Raw genomic sequence first — 23,074 nt, 5'->3', positions numbered from 1 at the left:
CCCAGTCACATGACCTGAGAATGTTATATGACCTGAATGTCCATTGCAGGTTATTCAGTGTCTATCTAAACTGAATAGTTGAGTGGGGTCTTTACAGCACTTGCTCTACAACTATAATCAATTGTAGCTATGTCCCGAGGACAGAGATACAGTGGGTGAAATACGTATTGAACACATCGCTATTTTCTAAGTAAATATATTTCTAAATGTGCTATTGACATTAATTTCTCGCCAGGTGTCGGTAACAATCCGTCCAATCCACAGCAAAGAAATCAAGCCATAGATGTCCATAAATTAAGTTATGTTTAATAATGAGTAATTACACAGGAAAAAAAATATTGAACACGCCTACTGACATTTATTTAATACTTCGTACAAAAGCCTCTGTTGGTGATGACAGCTTCAAGACACTTAAGGCTGCTTTACATGCAGCGACATCACTAGCGATGTCGCTGGTGAAAGCACCCGCCCCCGTCGGTTATGCGTCACGAGCAAATCGCTGCCCGTGGCCACAACATTGCTAGGACCCGTCACACGTACTTAGCTACCTAGCGACTTCGCTGTGGCCGGCGAACTGCCTCCTTTCTAAGGGGACGGTTCATGCGGCGTCACAGCGACGTCACACAGCAGCCATCCAATAGAAGCGGAGGGGCGGAGAAGCAGCCGAAAGAAAGTGACGCCCTCCTCGTTGCCGGAAGACACAGGTAAGGTGTTGTTCCTCATTCCTGGGGTGTCACACATAGCGATGTATGCTGCCTCAGGAACGACAAACAACCTGCGTCCTGCAACAGCAACGATATTTGGGATTAGAACGACGTGTCAACGATCAACGATTAGGTGAGTAATTTTGATCATTAGCAGTCGTTCGTACGTTTCACACGCAACAATGTCGCTAACCAGGCCGGATGTGCGTCATGAATTCCGTGACCCTAATGACATCTAGTTAGCGATGTCGTTGCGTGTAAAGCCCCCTTTACTGTATGAAGAATCTAGTCCCATATATTCCTTAGGCGTGATTTTGGCCCATTCTTCTACACAAACACTCTTTAAATCCTGAAAGTTGTAGCAGGTATTTTTTCTTTCTCTGAAAACAGCTGGTATGTCCTAACTTTAACTGTACCTAACAGCTCTAGATACAGTTAAAGTCAGGACATACCACTGACCTTCTAGGAGCGCTTCTGAAATTCAGAACTGTCCCACTGGATGTAGGGCAATTGAGAGCCATAAGTTTACAGAGGATTGCTTAGATTGGAAACTTTTTCCTATAAAACTACCTTTTAATAACATTTACTGTTTACTGTTATGTTACGACTTAACCCTATCACTCTCAGGTGGATGGAAAAACTAGGAGAGATGGAAAACCAGAAATCCACAGGTCCCAAAACAGGCTAGTACTTGCCCTAGACCAAATCCTGATTGGCCACTGTGTGACAGCGGAGGTTGACACCCTAAAATCCTGTAATGGCGCCCCCACTCATCAACGGCAGACTCTGAGTGTCCTTAACTCCACCTTAAGCTATAAATCAAGTGTAACACAAAAACAATATACATAAATAAAGTGCACACAAGCAGAGGGTGAGACACAGGGCTAGGAACATGCAAACACAGTTGTACAGGAATGATGGAATAAAAAAAACAAAAAGAAAAACAGAATACATGGAAACCCTCCCAAACCTAAATGAAACAAAATAGGACATAGCTGGGAAGAGATTCACACAAATAAACTGCAGGAAACAGCAATCGCAATGTCTCAGTAAGGAAACTTTACCCAAGCAGCTGGAACTCCAGACAACCACCATCCATCCAGAAATATAGCCAGCACCGAGGCATATGAGTATTAAGTATAAATCCCTCCTCCCAAAATGTGATTGGGCAAAACAAATGAGAAAGTGCACACACCTAAATGGAAGTGAAACAGGAGACAGAATAAGACAAGAGATCCTTCAGCAGTTGGACCAACACAAAAGAGGCTGTGGTCCAACCAAGAGGGCTTCGAACCCTGGAGTGGAGCCATGACATGTTATAGGTAAAGATACTAAACAATATCAGTTACTAGCAGGAAATACTAATGTCTGAGGTCACAAAATGGCAAATGTCATTACATACTGGTACTGCTGGATAGTTCACCACAGATATATTTACTGATAGAGACTAATGTAAGTTGTATAAAACTTTAGGTTGTGTTCAGTTGTTGCTTGTTTTCGTTATTTTCAAAAATAGCAGTAAAAATTATCCAATTTTACTGGAATTACAGCAAAATAACACCTAAAATGCTTCAATATTGTCTCACTTTCTTTTTTTTTAGAGATCACACTCTGCTTTCTCTCTGATGAGTGAAGATGCAGCAAGTAACCATGCAGAGGTAAAATCTAGCAGCCCAGAATCCCGCTACCCATCACAAAGAATCCACAAGAGGAGACTTAAAGAAGCAAGACCTTCTACATTGCCAAGTTGGAAGAGTGTGGACAGTCTCTACGATTCAAGTAATTTTTGTTCCTCAATACTGTCAGTATATCACAGCAGATTTTAACTTAAAAGAACATCTGAATTAATTTGTTAACCAGATAACGACCAAGTGCCGTAAATTTACGGCACATTGTGCTGGGCTTTAACCTTGTGCCATTATAAAGTTATAAAGTGTGGTCAAAGCTCCTACAGTCTAACATTAAACGGATTCAGTCTACAGCTGTAACACACAGCCAAAGATCCCAAGGAAAAAACAGAAGTGGTTTACTACTGCTTCTGTCTTCTTTCCTAGCTATATAGTGCTCAGTGAACTCTATACAGCAAACAGAGTCCTGGGCTTTAACCTTGTGCCATTCTAAAGTTATAACATGTGGTTAAAGCTCCTGTAGTCTTGCATGAACAGATTCAGTCATGGCTGTAACACACAACCAGAAATCCCAGGGAAAAGACAGAAGTGGTTTACTACTGCTTCCGTCTTCTTCTTTCCTAGCTACATAGTTCTCAGTGAGTGCTACGCAGCAAACAGAGTAATTGGCATTGACAATACTTCTATAGGGACTGGCAATCAAATGACCACCAATCTAGCAGAGTGGCTGTGTCTCAGTAGACCCAGATTATGCGGTGATTAGTCAGTGATGTCTCGTTTAACAGGGGATTGTTTTTCCTGTAACTGGGGCTACTATACACTTTTTTGCAATGGGAAAAAATAACAATAAAAGAAAACAAATATGCTCAAAGTTTTTTTTTATGCAAAAATATAAAAATGTGTAAAACATTTGAAAAACAAAAAGTAATAAGAAATAATATGTCGCCACATTTTATATATATTTAATTACATACATATAACAAAATAAAAATCTTCATATAATAGGTATGCACACAATCGTAATAACCTATAGAATTTATTTAACAGGTAATTGGTATGAAATGTGAATAGTAAAAATAGTAAAAAAAACAATAATTATTTTTTCAATATTTGCATTGCAAAAGACTTCTATATATATGTGCATCTCAATAAATTAAAATATCATCAAAAAGATAATTAATTTCAGTAATTCAAAACAAAAAGGGAAACACATATATTATATAGAGTCATTATTTCTGTTAATGATGATGATTATGGCTTACAGCCAATGAAAACCTACAAGTCATTATCTCAGAAAATTAGAATATTATATAAGACCAACTGAAAAAATGATTTTTAACTCAGAAATGCTGGCCTACTGAAAAATCTATATATTAAATGCACTCAATACTTGGTCGGGGCTCCTTTTGCATGAATTACTGCATCAATGCAGTGTGGCATGGAGGTGATCAGCCTGTGGCACTGCTCAGCTGTTAAGGAAGCCCAGGTTGCTTTGTTAGCAGACTTTAGCTCATCTGCATTGTTGAGTCTGGTGTCTCTCATCTTCATCTTGACAATAACCCATAGATTGTTTATGAAGTTTAGGTCAGGTGAGTTTGCTGGCCAATCAAGCACAATGATACTGTAGTTATTAAACCAGTTGTTGGTACTTTTGGCAGTGTGGACAGGTGCCACGTCCTGCTGGAAAATTAAATTTTCATCTCCAAAAAGCTTGTCGGCAGAGTAAAGCATGAAGTGCTTTAAAATTTCCTGGTAGACGGCTGTGCTGACTTTGGTCTGGATAAAACACAGCGGACCTACACCAGCAGATGATATGGCTCCCAAAACTAGACAAAAACACCTGAAAGCACTCCCAAAACTGCAATGTGAACAGGTGCATAACTGAACTTGACATAAAATTACAAAAAAGAGACAGTTTGCACTCTAAAATGATAAAGCATGAAAACCATGAATGTAATATAGATATGCATTACTGCTAAAGGAAACCTAAGAAAAATGAAATATTTTGCATACAAAAATGGACATTTTTATATCTGCCTAGTTGCCACATCACGGCATATCTCATAACTGGGTATCTACTGGCTCCCCAAACTATCACTGATTGTGGAAACTTCACACTAGACCTCAAGTAGCTTGGATTGTGGCCTCTCCACTCTTCCTCCAGACTCTAGGACCTTGATTTCCAAATGAAATTAAAAATTTACTTTCATCTGAAAACAACAACTTTGACCACTGAGCAACAGTCCAGTTCTTTTTCTCCTTGGCCCAGGTAAGACACTTCTGGCATTATCTATTGGTCATGAGTGACTTGACACAAGGAATGCGACAGTTGTAGCCCATGTCCTGGACACGTCTGTGTGTGGTGGCTCTTGAAGCACTGACTCCAGCAGCAGTCCACTCCTTGTGAATTGCTTTCAAATTTTTGAATGGTCTTTTCTTAACAATCCTATCAAGGCTGCGGTTATTCCGGTTGCTTGTGCACCTTTTTCTACCACACCTTTTCCTTCCACTCAACTTTCCATTGATATTCTTGGATATAGAACTCTGTGAACAGCCAGCTTCTTTAGCAATGACCTTTTGTGGCTTACCCTCCTTGTGGAGTGTGTCAATGACTGCCTTCTGGACATCTGTCAAGTCAGCTGTCTTCTCCATGATTGTATAGCCTACTGAACCAGACTAAAAGACCATTTTAAAAACTTAGGGAGTTTTTGCAGATGTTTTATAGTAATTATTCTAATTTTCTGAGATAATGACTTTGGGGTTTTCATTGGCTGTAAGCCACAATCATCAACATTAACAGAAATAAACACTTGAAATAGATCACTTTATGTGTAATACTCTATACAATATACAGTATGTGTTTCCCTTTGAACCGTCGCATTTACAATCACGAAATTTTGCACAGACACCTCATATGACTCAGGGAACGTCATAGACTATGTTTTGACGGGAAAATGTAACCCCGTGCTTTACAGTTAATCTCCAGAATCCTGCCTCCATTAAACTGAATAGAGGTGGGAGCTGCAAGCTATTAATGGCAACTGTCAGTGGTTGCTATAGGAACAAAATAAACTGTTAGTATAAGAAGCTTATGTGTGAGGTAATAAGATGTCAGTGGTGAGACGGATAGAGACAAACAGACAGACAGAGACAGACGTGGAAAGAGACTGACAGAGACAGACGGGCAAAGAGACAGATGGGCAAAGAGACAGACGGGCAAAGAGACAGACCTGGAAAGAGACAGACCTGGAAAGAGACAGACGGGGAAAGAGGCAGACCTGGAACGAGGCAGACCTGAAAGAGACAGACGGAGAAAGAGACAGACGGGGAAAGAGACAGATGGAGAAAGAGACAGCCCTGTAAAGAGACAGCCCTGTAAAGAGACAGCCCTGGAAAGAGACAGACTAGGAAAGAGACAGACTGGGAAAGAGACAGACGGGCAAAGAGACAGACGGGCAAAGAGACAGACGGGCAAAGAAACAGACGGGCAAAGAAACAGACGGGCAAAGAAACAGACCTGGAAAGAGACAGCCCTGGAAAGAGACAGCCCTGGAAAGAGACAGCCCTGGAAAGAGACAGCCCTGGAAAGAGACAGATGGGGAAAGAGACAGACAGACACACACAGAGACAGAGATAGAGACAGACAGACACAGAGATGGAGACAGACAGTTTGATACAAATACAGACAGAGGGATAGAAACAGACAGACAGAGACATAGACACAGACAGACAAAGAAAGACTCAGAAAGACAGTGACACACAGACAGAGACTAGGAGAGAGACAGAGAGACAGTTACTATCAACGCCCGGATACTACAGCTAGTATATATATATATATATATATATATATATATATATATATATCAGTTTTGTACATATTCGTACGGACGCTCCATATTTCTGTGTCAGTCATGCATTAAATTTGCTGCTAATTAGATTTGCGTGCACAGGAGCGGGACTGTGCACTAGGCTAGGTCTTTTCCCTTTTTATGATTTCCCAGCCCTTCTGCTTTTGCCTCTAATCTGTGAATTACAGGATACTATTGAGATTTCAAGCAGAGGAGGCAGGTCACTAAAAAACAGTGACCTGTTAATCGAAAACCGGAGGCAGGCGGAGGGGTCAGGAAATCACAGGGAGAAGAATCTAATTAGCAGCAAATTTCAAATGGTCTTAAAGAAGAATCACAAAGCAGATTTCTTTACCTAAGGTATCAATTTCATCAGTATTACAGTGTCATTACAGCCTTGGCTTTCCATATATTACAAAATCGCAGTGACAGGTTATCTTTAAGCAACAATTGAAGTAGTAATATTAGTGGAAATAACTTTCCAGCATCAAAATTGATTACACAGTATCTGTAAGCAGACATGCTGGTATTACCAGTGCAGGCAGCACTATAATTTCTGCAGTTTCCAAGATGGTACCTGATTCTAGTACTTAAAGAGGCGGTTCACTACTTTGCAATAGTGACCACATCTCCGTAAAACTGATAAGGAAGGCTTTTTCTAAATACCTTGTTCAGCCAATTCTACCTCTGAGCGGTACTATTGCGGTCGACTCATCCCCATGATGTGACCACTGGGCTTCGTGACCTCTGAGATCTGGTGATGTCAGGTCAACTTCCAGTTGACCTGACATCATCGAGCCCAGCCCCAGTCTTCCTGAGTGATTGGGCTGTGGGCAGTGTTTCGCCACTCATCACAGGCCAGCATCACAGCCCAGCATCGTTCCTGCTTGCAGTGCTCTGTAATGAAGGAGAGAACTCGCGACATGTTGGGCTGTGATGTGCGGTGAAACACCGCCCACAGCCCTGTGACTCAAGGAGACTGGGGCCGGGCCTGGTGATGTCGGGTCAACTGGAAGTTGACGTGACATCACCGGATCTCAGAGGTCATGGAGCCCGGTGGTCACTTTATGGGGATGAGAGGACCGCAATAGCGCCGCTCAGGGGCAGAAATGACTGAAGAAGGTATTTAAAAAAAGCCTTCCCTATCAGTTTTACAGGGATGTGGCCACTATTGCAGAGTAGTGAACCACCCCTTTAAGCATAACAATTTGGTAAGGGGGCAATGTTAGACCTATCGAGTAGGACACTGGCAGATTAGAGAATAATCAATTAATTTCAGCGCTGCCAAATTTTGCATATTCATATTAATTTAATAGTAACAATGCATGTATTTTATGTCTGGTTATAGGGTAATTTCCAAAACTGGACAGGTGATAACTGTTGACCGGTGGTTCCGACCCCTGAGAATCTCACGGATCACCACTGTTCTTCCCTGGCTGCAGTGCAGCCTGGAGAAGTTGAATAGACTGCTGGTATTTTAAGTGTCATAGACTTGAATGGAGTAGTAGAGCACATGTTTTATTTGTCTTTTCATTATAAGCTCTGGTTGTGGTATATCTCGCAGGGAAAAATACAGACAGAAGTCCCCTGTTCTGGTGATCCGCGGTAGTGCCAGCAGCGGCACTAATACCATCTATCCAGTGGATAGGTGATAACTTATTGAGGTTGGACTACATTTTTAAGAGCAAACGGTTTTATACAGATAGTGATATGAAATTCAATAACAAATTAAAAAATTAGGTTGATGACATCGATTTATATCATATATTAACTGTCCATCCATATACTGCTAAATCAATCAGAAGCCAATTCTAGATTGATGTAATGTTTAGAGCAGATTTGTGGGTTTGCATTCATTTGTGCCATTCTACAGTGCTTTGGATTCTTGGATAATTGTATTAGTTATACATTCTTCTTGGAAATTTTTGTCTTTTTGATGTAACATTGTTTTCTACCATCCCTTTACTCCCAAGGTCCATCTCCTGTTCTGCAGAGTTCTGATGGAAACTGGGTAGCATTACAAAGTATAACGTTGCCTCCACCAAGAATGCTTGCCCAACCAAAGAGCCAAGTCTTCAAATCCTTAGAGAACGAGTCTACCGTTGTCTCAGCTTATGACGAGATGGGCTCTGACAGTGACGAGGAGGTTGATTGGAACTTGGCCCTCAATGCATATCGGCGAAGAACAAGAGATATATCGGATGATTCCTGCTATACGGACTCCCAGTATAACACAGAATGGGCATGTGGCAATGATTACTATCAGCCTGTAACATCCCCATCATCCGGACTATTTACAAACACCGAAACTGTATATTCCGACTCCGAAAACTCTTCTGTCAACTCCCTAAAAGAGAGTAGGTTGTCTGCTAAATCTCTATGGCCAAACAGAAAGAGTGCCTGTGAGCAGATGCATAAGGAGCACGTTTATGGAAAGATGGATATAAACTTTAACCCTCAGTCTATCAGTATGGAATACTCAGACAGTAGCGAAGCAGAAAAAAGCCATGCTGATATTGAGAAACGGTCAAGAAGGTGGAGGAAGAGCAAAGTATCCCTGGAGGAGGTGGGAGAAGGAAGCAATACAGTAGTGAAAGTGCAGAAAAGGGCTTTGGACGCAAATAAGGTTTGTTCACATAAGTCATCAATTATTATCTGAAATTCATTTTCTTTAGGTAATTTGCCCTTAATCATGACAGAAATGGCAGACATTGGGCAGTCATATGTAAGCAGGCTCGGTCTGGCCCGCTGGGGTACCGGGGAATCCCCCGGTAGGCCGCGGGCCCTCAGTGGGCCCCTGTGCCTTACATAGTGCGGGGCGCTTTATAGTGCTGTGGTGCCACCGGTTTTTCGGGGCCGACGTTATGTGTGACAGACTGGGCAGGGCCCCCACGCTCTGATGGCCCCCCCCTCCCACGCTCTGAGGGCCCCCAGCCTTTTAATCACAAGCTGCAGCGATAGCACAAGTTCCGTACCATCGCTGTAGTTTGCGCGCTGCAGAAGGACCTGTGGTGACATCACAGTCATGTGATATCACCGTAGCTCTTGCACTGCAGAAGTCCCAGACTGCGCCGCTATTCAAATGTACGCGCATCTTTCAGACGCGCGTACATGTGAACAGTGCGGCCGGTGACAGGAGGCGGAGGAGCTGCTCATCCCCGCACCGACACAGCGGCTGTCATCACACTGCCGCCGGAGCAGCAGAGGAGAGGACGCACAGGGCTGCAGAGAAAAGGTAAGCGCTCAGCAGCCGAAGAAAAAAAAAATGTATTTCTTCTCACCTCTCCTCCTGGTTCCCGCGCAGTCCAGCTGCTCCTTCCAGACCGCAGCTGTCTCCGGCAGCCTGCAGGGCCCCCCGCCGGGTGTACTATGACCTGCGGCCGCGGCTCGCCAGACGCCACCGCAGGTGATAATATTGTATGCAGGCTGCAGGCAGCAGTCAGATGACAGCGGGGGAGGGGCGCTCCTGACCTGCAGGCACCCAGAGGTCATGAGCTGCAGTGCGGCAGGGGCAGAGCAGGATCCATCCGAGAGGAAGAAGATGCATTCTAGTGGTGCATCAGCAGGACCTGCGATGACTCATGCCCATGTGACCGAGTGGGAGGAGCCGGGCAGGAGCTGCCGTTCAGGGATGATGTGCCGGAGGAAGAAGTGTCCGGTGAGGGGGGGATGAGTGGGGGAGGGGGGGTGCAGGATGACTGGGACATGGGGAGGGGGGGTGTGCAGGATGAGTGGGACATGGGGAGGGGGGGTGTGCAGGATGAGTGGGACATGGGGAGGGGGGGTGCAGGATGAGTGGGACATGGGGAGGGGGTGTGTGCAGGATGAGTGGGACATGGGGAGAGGGGTGTGTGCAGGGTGAGTGGGACATGGGGAGGGGGTGTGTGCAGGATGAGTGGCATATGGGGGGTCCAGACTGTGACAGAGGGGTGTTAAGGGTTACAGGGGGTGTGGCACATGCGATTTCAGTGTGTTTGAGAGAGGGGTAATATAATAATAATATTATATGGAAAAGGGTGTGTGCCGTGTGATTTGGGGGGTGCAGCCAGGGTGTGTGTAATTTGGGGGGTGCTGGGTGTGTGTGAGCCCCTGCTGCATGATGTGAGTGAAGTCCACACAGTAGCCATATATCAGTAGTAGAGACTAGGGAAAGAGGGATAGCAGCAGTCACAGCATGGGATGAGATTGTCATTATCCTGTACCCCCAGTGTCAGTGTCATTATCCTGTACCCCCAGTGTCAGTGTCATTATCCTGTACCCCCAGTGTCATTATCCTGTACCCCCAGTGTCATTATCCTGTACCCCCCAATGTCAGTGTCATTATCCTGTACCTCCAGTGTCAGTGTCATTATCCTGTACCCCCAGTGTCAGTGTCATTATCCTGTACCCCCAGTGTCAGTGTCATTATCTTAGGCTATATGTAATTTCTTTTCAGGGGGCCTCTATATGTGATGATAGTACAGGAGGAGCCTCAGTATAAATACTGTATATGTAAAAAAAAAAAAAAAAAAAGCCTGATCTGTCTATAGAGCAGTATTGTCAGAATACACAGGGCTAGTGAAGGGTTTATCCAACATGTAAGACTCGTTTAGAAACTATAGTGAAGACAAATATTCACCAGTCTCCAAATGGTAAAGTGTATTGGGTGGTAATGCTTCACACCAACACATACTGAGGGTATGTGCCCACAATCAGGACTCACTGTGTTCTGTATGGAGCGGGTCCTGACCTGCCGGGCCGCGCGTCTCCTCCGCAGGAGACCGCAGCTGTCAGCACCCACAATCAGGCTTCAGTGCACTGCGGTCTCTCACTTGTGTTCTCCATACGGAGGATCATGCGATTATGCAGCAAACAATTGACATGCTGCGGTCTAGAAAGAAGATCGGCAGGTCAGTGTTTGCTGCGGAAAAAAGAAGCACATTGGGCACGGGATTTCTAGAAATCCATCCACTGTGCTTGTACTTACAACGCAGCGTTTTGGATGCAGCTGAATCATGCTACAGCAAACATGCTGCAAACACTGATCGTGGACGGCTGGGCACGCACCTTACAGGGGATTTCCCAGATAGATGGCGGCAGAGGGGGATTAATGTTAGTAAATGTTTCCATGTGAAGATGCTGGATAACGTTCTGCTTCTCTTTGATTATTGTTTGGCTGATGGACTCAATAAATAAGAGGCTACAAGAAATCCAGTGCTATCTGCAGGCACAGGACAGGTCTCTATGCGCACTGTAGAGTTTTCTAAAAGGCGCACGTTATACTGAGAGAAACCGAAAATGATCAAGTAATAAAAACGTTTATGGTAGCTATAGTGCGGGCCCCTAGAGGCAATTTCCCTGGTAGGCCCCTGGCACCCCAGTCCGACCTTGTATGTAAGCATGACATTAAGGTTACAGAGCTGACACCCCTCTAAAGGCTACTTTACACACTGCGATATCGGTCCCGGCGATCTGCCTCCTTTCTAAGGGGGCGGTCCGTGCGGCGTCACAGCAACGTCACTGAAGCATCACTGAACCGCCGCCCAATAGCAGCGGAGGGGCGGAGATGAGCGGGACGTAACATCCCGCCCACCTCCTTCCTTCCGCATAGCAGCCGGGAGGCAGGTAAGGAGAGCTTCCTCGTTCCTGCGGCGTCACACGCAGCGATGTGTGCTGCCGCAGGAACGAGGAACAACTTCGTTACTGCTGCAGTAACGATTTTTAAGAATGGACCCCCATGTCGCCGATTAGTGATTTTGCACGTTTTTGCAACGATGCAAAATCGCTTATCGGTGTCACACGCAACGGCATCGCTAATGCGGCCGGATGTGCGTCACAAATTCCGTGACCCCAACGACTCCGCATTAGCGATGTCGCAGCGTGTAAAGCCCCCTTAACAGAAAATCACTGTAAATCTGTGATGAGGGCTGTGAAAACCTTATCAGACTGCCATCCGACCGCAAATCAAACATCTCATACAAATATTAATTAAAAAAAAGACTAAAGTGTGCTGCTCTTTTTAACCACCAGGTGGCAATCATACACTATTTTTGGCATTAATTATACCTTTCGTAATATACACACTAAGGCCATACACATCAGTTAGTGTAGTTTGAAGGTTGGACACCTATTCAGTGCCCAGTTGCCTGGTGAATGATCGTTACACTGATGCAGCCATACACATTTTATTCCATAACGGGCAGTCAACCTGGCCGTACAGGTTCAAAGACTTCGGGTGATGAATAAACACTCTTTCTAGGAATATTATTTCAACAGTAGATCTTTCATGGACAACAGTTCTTTTTTCGAATGAAAGATGATTGCCTCCCTGCAAAAAAATATCCTGCCAACTTTAGGTTGCTTTATTAATTAAAAAATCTATACTCCCTTTGCAAAACGGTGCCACCTCTCTACTCTCAGCCCTGTATCCTGCGCAAAACTCTTTACAATTTAATGTGACTGCTGCAGCTAATCAGTGGCACTGGTCATCCAGAACTTCTACATTTCCATCCAAATGGAAGAACGGAATTGTGAAGGCTGCAGCTAATCAGCTGACACTGATTGGCTGCACAGCGGTCACATGAATTTGTCAGTAGACTGGCGGGAACACAGGTCTGGATCGGCACTGGTCTAGGAGATAAGGAAACATATATTTTTTTTTAATATATGCAACAACCTGGGGTTATTAACAAGATGCTTTCAAGTTTTCAACATATCCTTTAATTTTAGGTATTGGTGGGCGGCAGTTGGTCAGCTGAAGCCATTGTTTATACTTTTTACCAGACCGCTGATCATTTTGGTTGATATTTTTAATTTTCATTGTCTAAACTCTAATGTCTGTGTGCATCTTTAGGCTGGACTCAAATGTTATACCATATTTGCCAATATAAAAAAAACCATCATGGACAGGGAGCAGAATGAAAACTTTTTTCTGATGCTCATCCTGTTAATATAGCATATGCACCCAATATACGCAATTTGGGTCAAAAATAGTTTCTATGACATTTCAAAACACCCTACAATGAACACAAACCACACACACCAGGTGACGTAAGTAAAGGTATATACCCCAACCAAATGCCTTATAAAGTGACCCCCAACCCTTTATACAAAATCAAAAGCCAAGATTACAAAGTTTCCGTATACAGACCCTAGACCAGATCCCCTGCTTACACACCCCAAACCAGCAAACCTCTATAGACCACAGACTAGACTCTAGACTCATCTCTTCCCACCCATTACTGACATTACACATGATCCTCCTTAAGGTACCGTCACACTAAGCGACGCTCCATCGATCCCACCAGCGACCTGACCTGGCAGGGATCGCTGGTGCATCGCTACATGGTCGCTGGTGAGCTGTCAAACAGACAGATCTTACCAGCGACCAGTGACCAGCCCCCAGCCAGCAGCAACACGTGGAAGCGATGCTGCACTTGGTAACTAAGGTAAATATCGGGTAACCAAGGAAAGCACTTCTCTTGGTTACCCGATATTTACCTTAGTTACTAGCGTCCGCCGCTCTCACGTTGCCAGTTCCGGCTCCCTGTTCCCTGCACTCCTAGCCAGAGTACACATCGGGTTAATTACCCGATGTGTACTCCAGCTACGTGTGCAGGGAGCAGGGAGTCGGCACTGGCAGCGTGAGAGCACACCACTTAGCGCTGGCTCCCTGCACTCCTACCCAGAGTACACATCGGGTTAATTACCCGATGTGTACTTCGGCTACGTGTGCAGGGAGCAAGGAGCCGGCACTGACAGCGTGAGAGCGGCAGACGCTGGTAACGAAGGTAAATATCGGGTAACCAAGGAAAGGGCTTCTTGGTTACCCGATGTTTACCTTGGTTACCAGAGTCCGCAGAAGCCGGCTCCTGCTGCCTGCACATTTAGTTGTTGCTCTGTCGCTGTCACACACAGCGATGTGTGCTTCACAGCGGGAGAGCAACAACTAAAAAATGGTCCAGGACATTCAGCAACAACCGGCGACCTCACAGCAGGGGCCAGGTTGTTGCTGGATGTCACACACAGAAACATCGCTATCAAGATCGCTGTTGCGTCACAAAAATGGTGCCTCAGCAGCGATGTTGCTTAGTGAGACATGGCCTTTACTCTGTCACAGACCTTGGACTAGATATTCAGATACTCTCTTTTTTTCCAGGTACCTCTGGACTTTCCACTAGATTTGGTGTGTTTCAGGGAAAATTAATTCTTTATGCCATTTACTGACCCTGTGAGGATAGAAGTAGTCGGATTGTACAGGTTAAGGAGGACCTATCACAAATTGTGACCTCCTTATAAGCTGCAGTACTGCACATAGCACCAGGAAGGTGGCTAAAACATTTTTTCCTTTCTCCACCCCACATTCCATGGGGGAGAAATGTAGCGCCCCTGAAACTATCAGGATGCTACAAGGTTCTGCATCCCCACCAGGATGCAGGGCCTACCCCCTTAGGAACCCAGAACCCCAGTGCCGGTACCAACAAAAACCCAGGTGATCCCAGTTTTCCCCAACAATTCCCCCATACAATGGTAAACAGCTAGGGTGGGACCAATGGATGTCCGCCTAGAGGTGGAGCCAATCCAGTCCACTAGTTGACCAGGTGGGAGGGGAAGACTGTGGAGAGAAGAGGAGAGTAGGAAGTGTCACACAGTAGGAGAGTGAAGAGGGAACTGAGCAATGTCCTGACTCGGGTTGACAGTGACGTGGTACCCAGGAGAAGTGGTTGCCAGTGCAGTATGGTGGAGTACTCCCGGAACTACTCACCCACGGGGTACAGGATCCTAGGACAGGAAAGAGCTTCAAGCCGACCTGTTAACATCGGCACAGCAAGGGGACCATCAAGGACCTTGCTGACCTTAAGGAATCCGAAGACTCAGTAGCATAGGGAGATCCAGGGACAGGACCAGAGATTCCAACACTACAGGGTTCACAACACTACCATCAGGCGGACAGAAGTGGACAAACCACAGAACGGGGACCTCCAGTTGTTTTATACCACGGGGACCCACTTACCAGAGACAGGTGCAGGGGAAGAAGGTACCAGAGAACCAAACTGGCACTGGGATGAAGGGGACCTGGAGGCAAACCAGCCAGCCTTGGGCAACCAGTTAACATCTTCAGCAGTGAGTAAACCAGTTGCACTGAATACCTCTGTGGACTACCTTCTTCCGACGCCCACTGCATCATACACCCCCTGGGGCAAAGCCCTACTCGTGGAGGGTCTACTATTCTAGCTGCCAATACCATCAGCCCCAGTAGAGACATTCTGCAGCGGCGGCTGCCTACACTTAGCCGCAATACCGCAAGTGGCGTCACAAATGAACATTGTCTTATTCTCCCCTGTACATATCCCCATTACAAAAAGGGCCCAGGGCACGGAACCGGGTTACGGCCACCACTGTGACATTCCCAAGAGAGACACTGCCTGGAACTGAGTACCCATATCCCTGGGCGCGACAGAAATACAAGGTATCAGAATTACTGGTGCCTAGGTAGGAAAAAAAGTAGATGCCCACATTCTGACCAACATTGTATGCCTATAGAGAAGGTAAGATCTGTGCCAGTCAGCGTGTCTTATGTGGCCACACTGACAACACCTCCCTCCCGGCACTCCTTGTTAGTGCTGGGTAAGGAGGCGGACAGCAGCATGAGTGTCGGAAAAGCTGGAAGACTGTGGAATTGTGGAACATTGCACTATTGCTTTGAACAGCAGGCCTACTATGGATAAGTATCACTGTCAGCACTGTCAGATGAGACTGATAAAGTCTTGTGCAATCATACTGGCATATTTCTGACCTCTATAGGAGTGTCATTAGGTGAAAACTGTGGGCGTCTACTTTTTCTTTTTTTTATGATTATACAGCATAATAGTGGGTCGAAAGTAAATGCCCACAGAGCTGAACAAAATGAAATACCCTGTTATATGACAGGAAAACTAGCATATTTGGTGTCTGTAACTTCAATTCTCTGTATCCCTACAACCCCTAATGGTGAAAAAGGGGAAAAAATATTTTATCAACATTCCTGCTACTATGTGCAGGAATATACAGTTTATACTAATAACTCCTCTTTAGGGAACCAATCACCAGGATTTTCATATATAACCTAATGCCAGTGCTATATTGGCACTATCAGTCGGATTCCCTACGTACCTGAAGTGGTCAGCTCGGATGTTTAGGTTTTGAAATCCAAGAAAGTCAAGTTTATAAAATTATCAGCTTCTTGAGTGACAGCAGCTGAGGATCAGATAATATCTGGGGGGGATTCAGAGTTATCCCCTCCCCCTGTTAGAAATAACATAAGTATTATACAATAAATTTAATGTTTGACTTTCAGGACCTGTGTGAGGTCATAGCTATGTGACCAGACAGGACAGGGCCTCAGCCAACAGAAAAATGTTGCTTCTTGATATTAGCTTTGTTTGCTTAGGCCCTGCCCCTTCCGGTCACATGGGTATAACCTCACACAGGTCCTGCAAGTCAAACATTAAATTTAATAATAATAATAATTTAATAATACTTATGCTAATTCTAACAGGGGGAGGGGTATAAATCTGAATTTTCTCACAGATATGATCTATTCCTCAGCTGCTGTCACTCAAGAAGCTGATGATTTTATAAACTTTACTTTCTTGGATTTCAAAACCTAAATATCCGAGCTGACCACTACAGGTATGTAGAGAATCAGCCTGATAGTGCCAGTATAGCACTAGCATTAGGTTATATATGAAAATCCTGGTGATTGGTTCCCTTTAAGCAGGTCTCTTCTGTAGCAACCTATAGTGTTTCTGGGAGGGAAACTTCCATGCGACATGGTCTAATAGGACTCTCATAGATCATTTACTCCAGGTAGATACACTGATGATCAAAAGGGTAACAATGTTTGGAACTTTTTATTTTTGGGCTTCATATCTCACCATCCACTACAGCTTTGAGCATGAGACAACTTTCATTTTATTGACATCTTGACTATCTCATACATAAATTTGACTTACAACTATTTAACATGTCTCTATCGAAATCTGATCCCAGGTCTCTTCTATGCGGTCCCAATGTTTTTATTATTTTATTAGTATTTTGTAAATCCACCTTTAATGTAAAAAAGGTTGGAAGACAAAGGAGCACAAATAGGGTCTTATGCGGGTGAGAGGATAAATGTAGGACAATGAAAGATGCTCACCTTGAAGGGTTGTGACATTCACAATCACTATGATAGTGAAGAACACAGCTGCTGCAGCCCCACGTGGAAGGTGAATACAAACTGGTGCAGAAGGGTTAATGCAGCGCTGCCATGAATGAGAAGAAACTCCAGGAGAGGTTTGATGGTGATATACTAACAAAAGCGTTTCAGAGATATCCGTCTCCTTCATCAGGTCAAAATCAAAAAGATTGTGATTTTGACCTGATAAGGAGATGCAAATCTCTGAAATGTGTTGTTAAAAATCACTATGAAATCTCTGCTGGAGTTTCCTCTCATTCACAACAGTGCGGCATTAACCCTTGTGCGCCAGTTTGTATGCGTCAATCCACCTTTGGCTTTCAAAGCTGCCTGAATCCTTCTAAGCATGTTCTCGATCAAAGTCAAGCATGTCTCGATCAAATCTAATCCCAGATCTCTTCTATGCAGTCCCAATGTTGGTGCATATTGGTTGACTCACTTAGGTATGTATTCAGCTTTTTCTTCAACTCAACTCACAAGTATGGGTAGATTAGGTTGAGGTTCAGAAATGTGGGGGCAAAGCCAGCACTTCATTATCATAGAACCATTACTTTGCCAATCTCAATGTAGGCTTCAGGTCGTTGTCCTGCTGGAACACTATATCATCCTTTTTATACTCATATTACTTGAGCGTACAAAGTATCTCATCTTGTAGGATACTCACATATAGATCAGCATTGAGACAATCATCGATCCTGGAAAAGTTTCCAACGCCTTTGATGTTGAAACAACCTAATATCATAAAGCTTCCTCCACCAAACTTGACAGTTCCTTCAATTTCTCAATCTGTTAGCCCCTTTTTCCCTTGTTTCTTCCAGACCCATTTGCATCCATCTAAGCCTAGTCTATTGACTTTCATCTCATTACTCCAAATCACGCATTTGCAATCTTTTACTGACCACTTTTCACATTTTTTTGCAAACTCAAGCCAACACTTATTATTATTATTATTATTATTATTATTATATTGAAGTCGATGCTCCTTCACCTCTTTTTGTGCCAACATTCGAGACTTGTGTAAAGTGCATCGCACAGTGCTTGCATCGAGATCTCAGATCTCACTATTATGACGAATATGAGCCATCTCCACTGTCATGTTTGTCGTGCCTCAAACTCATAGACCTTGTGATGAGCTGACTTGTTGACAACGATGTTGGTGTTCCTCTTGTAATTGTGCCGCTTACCTCTTGGCTTTTGAATGGATGGACATACTTAATTTTGTGTTCTTCCAACAACTGTCATGGCACTCACGTGATGTAGTTTGGAAATTTTCTTGGCTTAGAGACCGGTATCAATGAGCTGGATAATGCTATTTCTCTTTCCTGGGAAATCTTCTTCATGGCTGCTACTCAATTTGAACCAGTGACCTTTTGCTTTGGAATCAACCTGAATAACACAATGCGCTATTAGGGAATGTGGGAACAGGTTGCAATTTTGTAACAAAATATTTTCTACTACTATCCATAGGAGGAAAACCGTAATCATGCAGTGACACAACAAGAATCTGCATAACTAATCATATGCTAAATAGTTACAAGTCAAATTTATGTATAACATAGCCAAGATGATTGTCTATAAAATGATGGTAGTCTCATGATCGAAGCTGTAGTGAATGGTGAAATATGGAATCTGAAAGTCAAAAGTTCAAAACATTGTTACCCTTTTGCTTGTCAGTGTAAACAGTAACATCATGAGATTGTGTTGCCACAGAGTTAAGCTCCATATCTGATTATGTTATGGCTGTCTATGGGTGACAATATGTCACAGCTCTAGGAACGTTGGTCATAGAGATTCATGCAGCTGCCTACAAATATGTTCCTTTTTGCAGTCACTACCGTAGTTTCTATACAAAATGTACTGTTATTTTAGGTGTTCTGGTATTGAAAGATAGCATTAATAGTCACGTGTATTTTTTTTTCTTGCCTACAGAGTTGTAGTGATTTATCAGAATCTGGGATGAGCAGTGGAGATCAGCAACATAGAATGGAAAGTGACAACATTGAACAAAAACTAAAAACTAGAATAAATGAATTAACAGCAAAGATGAGCGACAGAGAAACGTCATCTGGAGATGAGCATGAGCCGGAGCCCAGATTGAGCACTGGAAACTATGAAATGCTTTCATCTGAAGACAATTCCACATGTATACAAGAGGAACTGAAAAAGGTACGAAAACTGCCAACAACTCAAGAACCATCCCACATCAAATACATTCTTTAAAGGGGTTGTGCAGATGGAACAAGTTATTAACAATCTATTGCACAGGGGATAACTTTTATATTAGTGGCTGTCTAATCACTTTTGCCGTTTTTGGGATGGAACAACAGTGCGCACGCTCAAGGGTTTTTCCATTCAGTCTCTATGGGACTTCTGGTGTGATATATTCAGTTTTCTCCAGCAGCCCTACAGTGAATGAAGGGAGTATCAGTCAAGAATGTGCACTACCACTTTATTCTAATCAGTTTAAAAGAAGCCTGTTTTGGTGATTGGTAGGGTTTTCGAGATGAGCGGATGGATTCACAGGTCTCCGGTCCAGCATAAAAGTCAGTGGTGCTTGGTGGCTAGATGGGAAGCTCATAAATCTAATTACCTTCTGGTGTCCCTGTCATGATATTTCATTTGTCAGGACTGGCTGGTGTAACGTCATTTGTGTATCACTGTGCACAGATGATGTTGCGTCAACCCTAGCTAATCAAAATCTGTGGAGACCAGGGATGCCAGAAGGTAAGAGATTTGCAGGCTTCCCATTCAGCCGCCAGGAACCACTGACCGATAAGTTGGTCTGGAGTCCCATAAATCTGCTCATCTCAAGTGGAAGTCCTTGAAATGAGACGCCAACTGATAAAAAATGTGTCTCCTATCCTGTGGTCACAGCTTTTTAATAATTGACTTCATTGCTTAGTTTATAAACCTTATCTTTCAGAAAAATAAAGAATTGTACATTCCATCCAAATGATGGATTCTTTAGATTTTTTTCCCATATTATGTATTCAAAGTTTTTCCAGACAGGTGACCAATTTTAGAAAAAGTTTTACAGTCAAAAAATCATAATTCAGTAAAACATCAATAACTTTTTTTCTATATCTTTCATAAGGTTGCTTGGAGCAGTCAGTGTGCATGCCACCACTCCATGTATCTTTTGTCATTAGTCGCTGACTATAATAGAGACAATTTGGTTGTCACATTATTACGATAAGTAGTTCACATAATTCCCACGGATCCACCATGTATCACCTTGGGTATTAGAAATAGAAGGCACCACGCAATTTCTGAAATGTGCAGTTTCTTACCTCAAAGGACAATATAGGTATAAAACGTCTACTTTGAAACCTTCTAACGCTCCTTCAAAGAAGTGGTTATTATTTCAGACATTTTTCTAAGGATACGGCAGGTAGATGTTTATTTTTTTTTACCTAACTAGCCAACCCCTCCCCCCACAACACACACACAATACACCTGTTTTTAAGGAAATCAGTCATAGGGATAGAGATCTAGACTCTAGACCTGGGTAACTTGTTGGTCTTCTTGCTTTAGTACTTACAGAATCACTGCTTTATCTGCTGCTGTTCTGTGTTGTGGGATGGAAAGGAGGTAACTGGGATAAGGGCTCCGGGATTGACCCTCAGCCTAGGGGGGCCCTAGCTACACCTGGTCCCAGAATTACCTCTGAAGGTGAGGATGTCTGGGCCACCACTCTAGCCCTGCTCCTAACCAGCCCTGATCTAGTATCCCCTCTTCCAATCCCAGGGGAAGACTAGAATCAAAGTGGTAGCCCCACAGAAAATAGACAAACAGGGGGAAAACCAAAACTCAGTCACACAGCACGCAAACATATAAGACAACTAATGAGAAAGGGGGGAAAAACCAGGGCAGGGAAGAAAATACAAGACAAAGGGTAGCTCACAACAACAGCAAGCAAACAGAAACACTTGCACCAACAGCTGCAAAGTACTTCCTCTTTACACGGTAGGACTTGGTAAAATGAGATTTTATCAACTGCACGGAAGAGGTGGCTGATGGGCTTTTTAAGGAAAAGGAGAGGGGCCACAAAAGACTGCAGCTGAGCTCCAATTAAGCAACTTGCAGCAAGGGAAAACTGACATTAACCCTTGCAGTGCCAACAGAAGGCAAAGTACATTTAATATAGGTCTGAAGAGTAGGGAGAAAGCTCAAATAGTAGAACCATCACAAATGACTCCATGGCGAGGGATAATCGTAACACTCCACTTCTCTTTTTACTGATGAGCTCTGTCTAATCCCACCCCTTTGTTTATTTACAGGCTTTCTGCCTTTGAGTATAGGTAGAAAGTTGCCAATCAATGGTGGGGGTGCTGATAGCCCTAGCTCATGAATGTATATGACTACATAGCAGGAGCTCACTACTGAGAAGACTAGCATAGCTGCAGCAGATAAAACTGTGATTTTAACAAAACTACAGCAAGCAGCCCAGTAAGTAATACATCATTGAAAACAAGGTTTCAGACCCTACTTTATGCTACCCTCAGATGGTACAGCAAAAATATGGTGACAGCTATGTAGTAAGTTTAATGATACACATACACTTATTATTGTGTGAGCAAGATAAGGTAAGGGGAACGCAACTGTTCATTAATTCAATTGTGAAAATGTTCATTTACTATAGTAGATTTATTATGACAGTAGTAGGTTACTACTGCATTTGGTTAATTGCTAATTTATGATTGTGCAAGTAAAATTATTACCCAAAATAGACAGGTGACTAATTTCTGATATTTGTAGGAGGACGGTCTGTAATAGATGTGATTTTTCTTAATCTGACAGTCATACCATGATGCAGCAAGATATCTTGATGCAGAGACATGTAATTCGTCAACTAATTGACATGTTCAATGATTTTAGCTGTGTTATGTGTTAAGTTATAGTTTTCTGCATCAATATTTTTTTGCATCATGCTGCAGACAACATGTTGCGTGTCATGAATAAATATCTTACATCTGATCCAAGGGCAGCATGTATCAATCACTGGCTGTGTGATTTCATCCTGATATGTCTAACTCTGAAACACTTTGATGTTTTAGAGAAAAATGTAATTTATTGGCCTCCAGGGACCGATTCGCACTGGAGACTAGTCAGAGAGGTGGATCTTCCCACCTGCTGCCCTGGAGCGACCGGTCTCTACCTGGACTGGGCAGCATGTATCAACTGTCAGGTTCCTTTTAGGAGTAATCGAGAAGAAGATTTTTGCTCTTTTCCAGTGGCATTCAAACGTTCCTTAGTAAGACGATTTATTATGTTATTTAAAGGGTGATTGTCACCGGATTTGACCCCTATAAGCTGTGGCTACCACCAGTATGCTCTTATATACAGAATTGTAGAATACTGTATATAAGCGCCCAGGCCATTCTGTAGAACACTTTTATTATACTCACCTAGGGGGCGGTGCGGTCCAATGGGTGTTGCTGCTCTCCAGTTCGGTGCCTCCTCTTTGCGATGATCGCTGTCCTCCTTCTACCCAACCCAGAGTAGATGATGCATCCTACTTCATCCACACAAGCTGGTATTGAGGTCCTGCACAGGTGCACTTTGATTTGCCCTGCTGAGAGCAGATTAAAGTATTGTAGTGCGCATGCACAGGCGGTCTCTAACCTTTCCTCGCGCCTGCTCATTACAATACTTTGATCAGAAAGAAAGCACCGGACTAGAGATCAGCTATGCCCA

General features: G+C 43.7%; 1 protein-coding gene across 3 annotated transcripts in view; it reads left to right on the top strand.

The window, feature by feature from the left end:
- Positions 1-23,074, top strand: part of MYRIP (myosin VIIA and Rab interacting protein) — an 812,272-nt gene that overhangs the window by 648,153 nt on the left and 141,045 nt on the right. For all 3 annotated transcript variants that reach the window (XM_075315190.1, XM_075315188.1, XM_075315189.1), the window contains exons 9-11: positions 2,306-2,483; positions 8,154-8,806; positions 19,307-19,543. In XM_075315190.1, the coding sequence (XP_075171305.1) occupies positions 2,306-2,483; positions 8,154-8,806; positions 19,307-19,543 (1,068 nt within the window). The remainder of the gene's footprint in view (positions 1-2,305; positions 2,484-8,153; positions 8,807-19,306; positions 19,544-23,074) is intronic.

The sequence above is a fragment of the Anomaloglossus baeobatrachus genome, chromosome 6, assembly GCF_048569485.1.
Source record: "Anomaloglossus baeobatrachus isolate aAnoBae1 chromosome 6, aAnoBae1.hap1, whole genome shotgun sequence".
NCBI classification, from domain to species: Eukaryota; Metazoa; Chordata; class Amphibia; order Anura; family Aromobatidae; genus Anomaloglossus; species Anomaloglossus baeobatrachus.
This window is presented reverse-complemented; position numbering and strand designations above follow the sequence as displayed.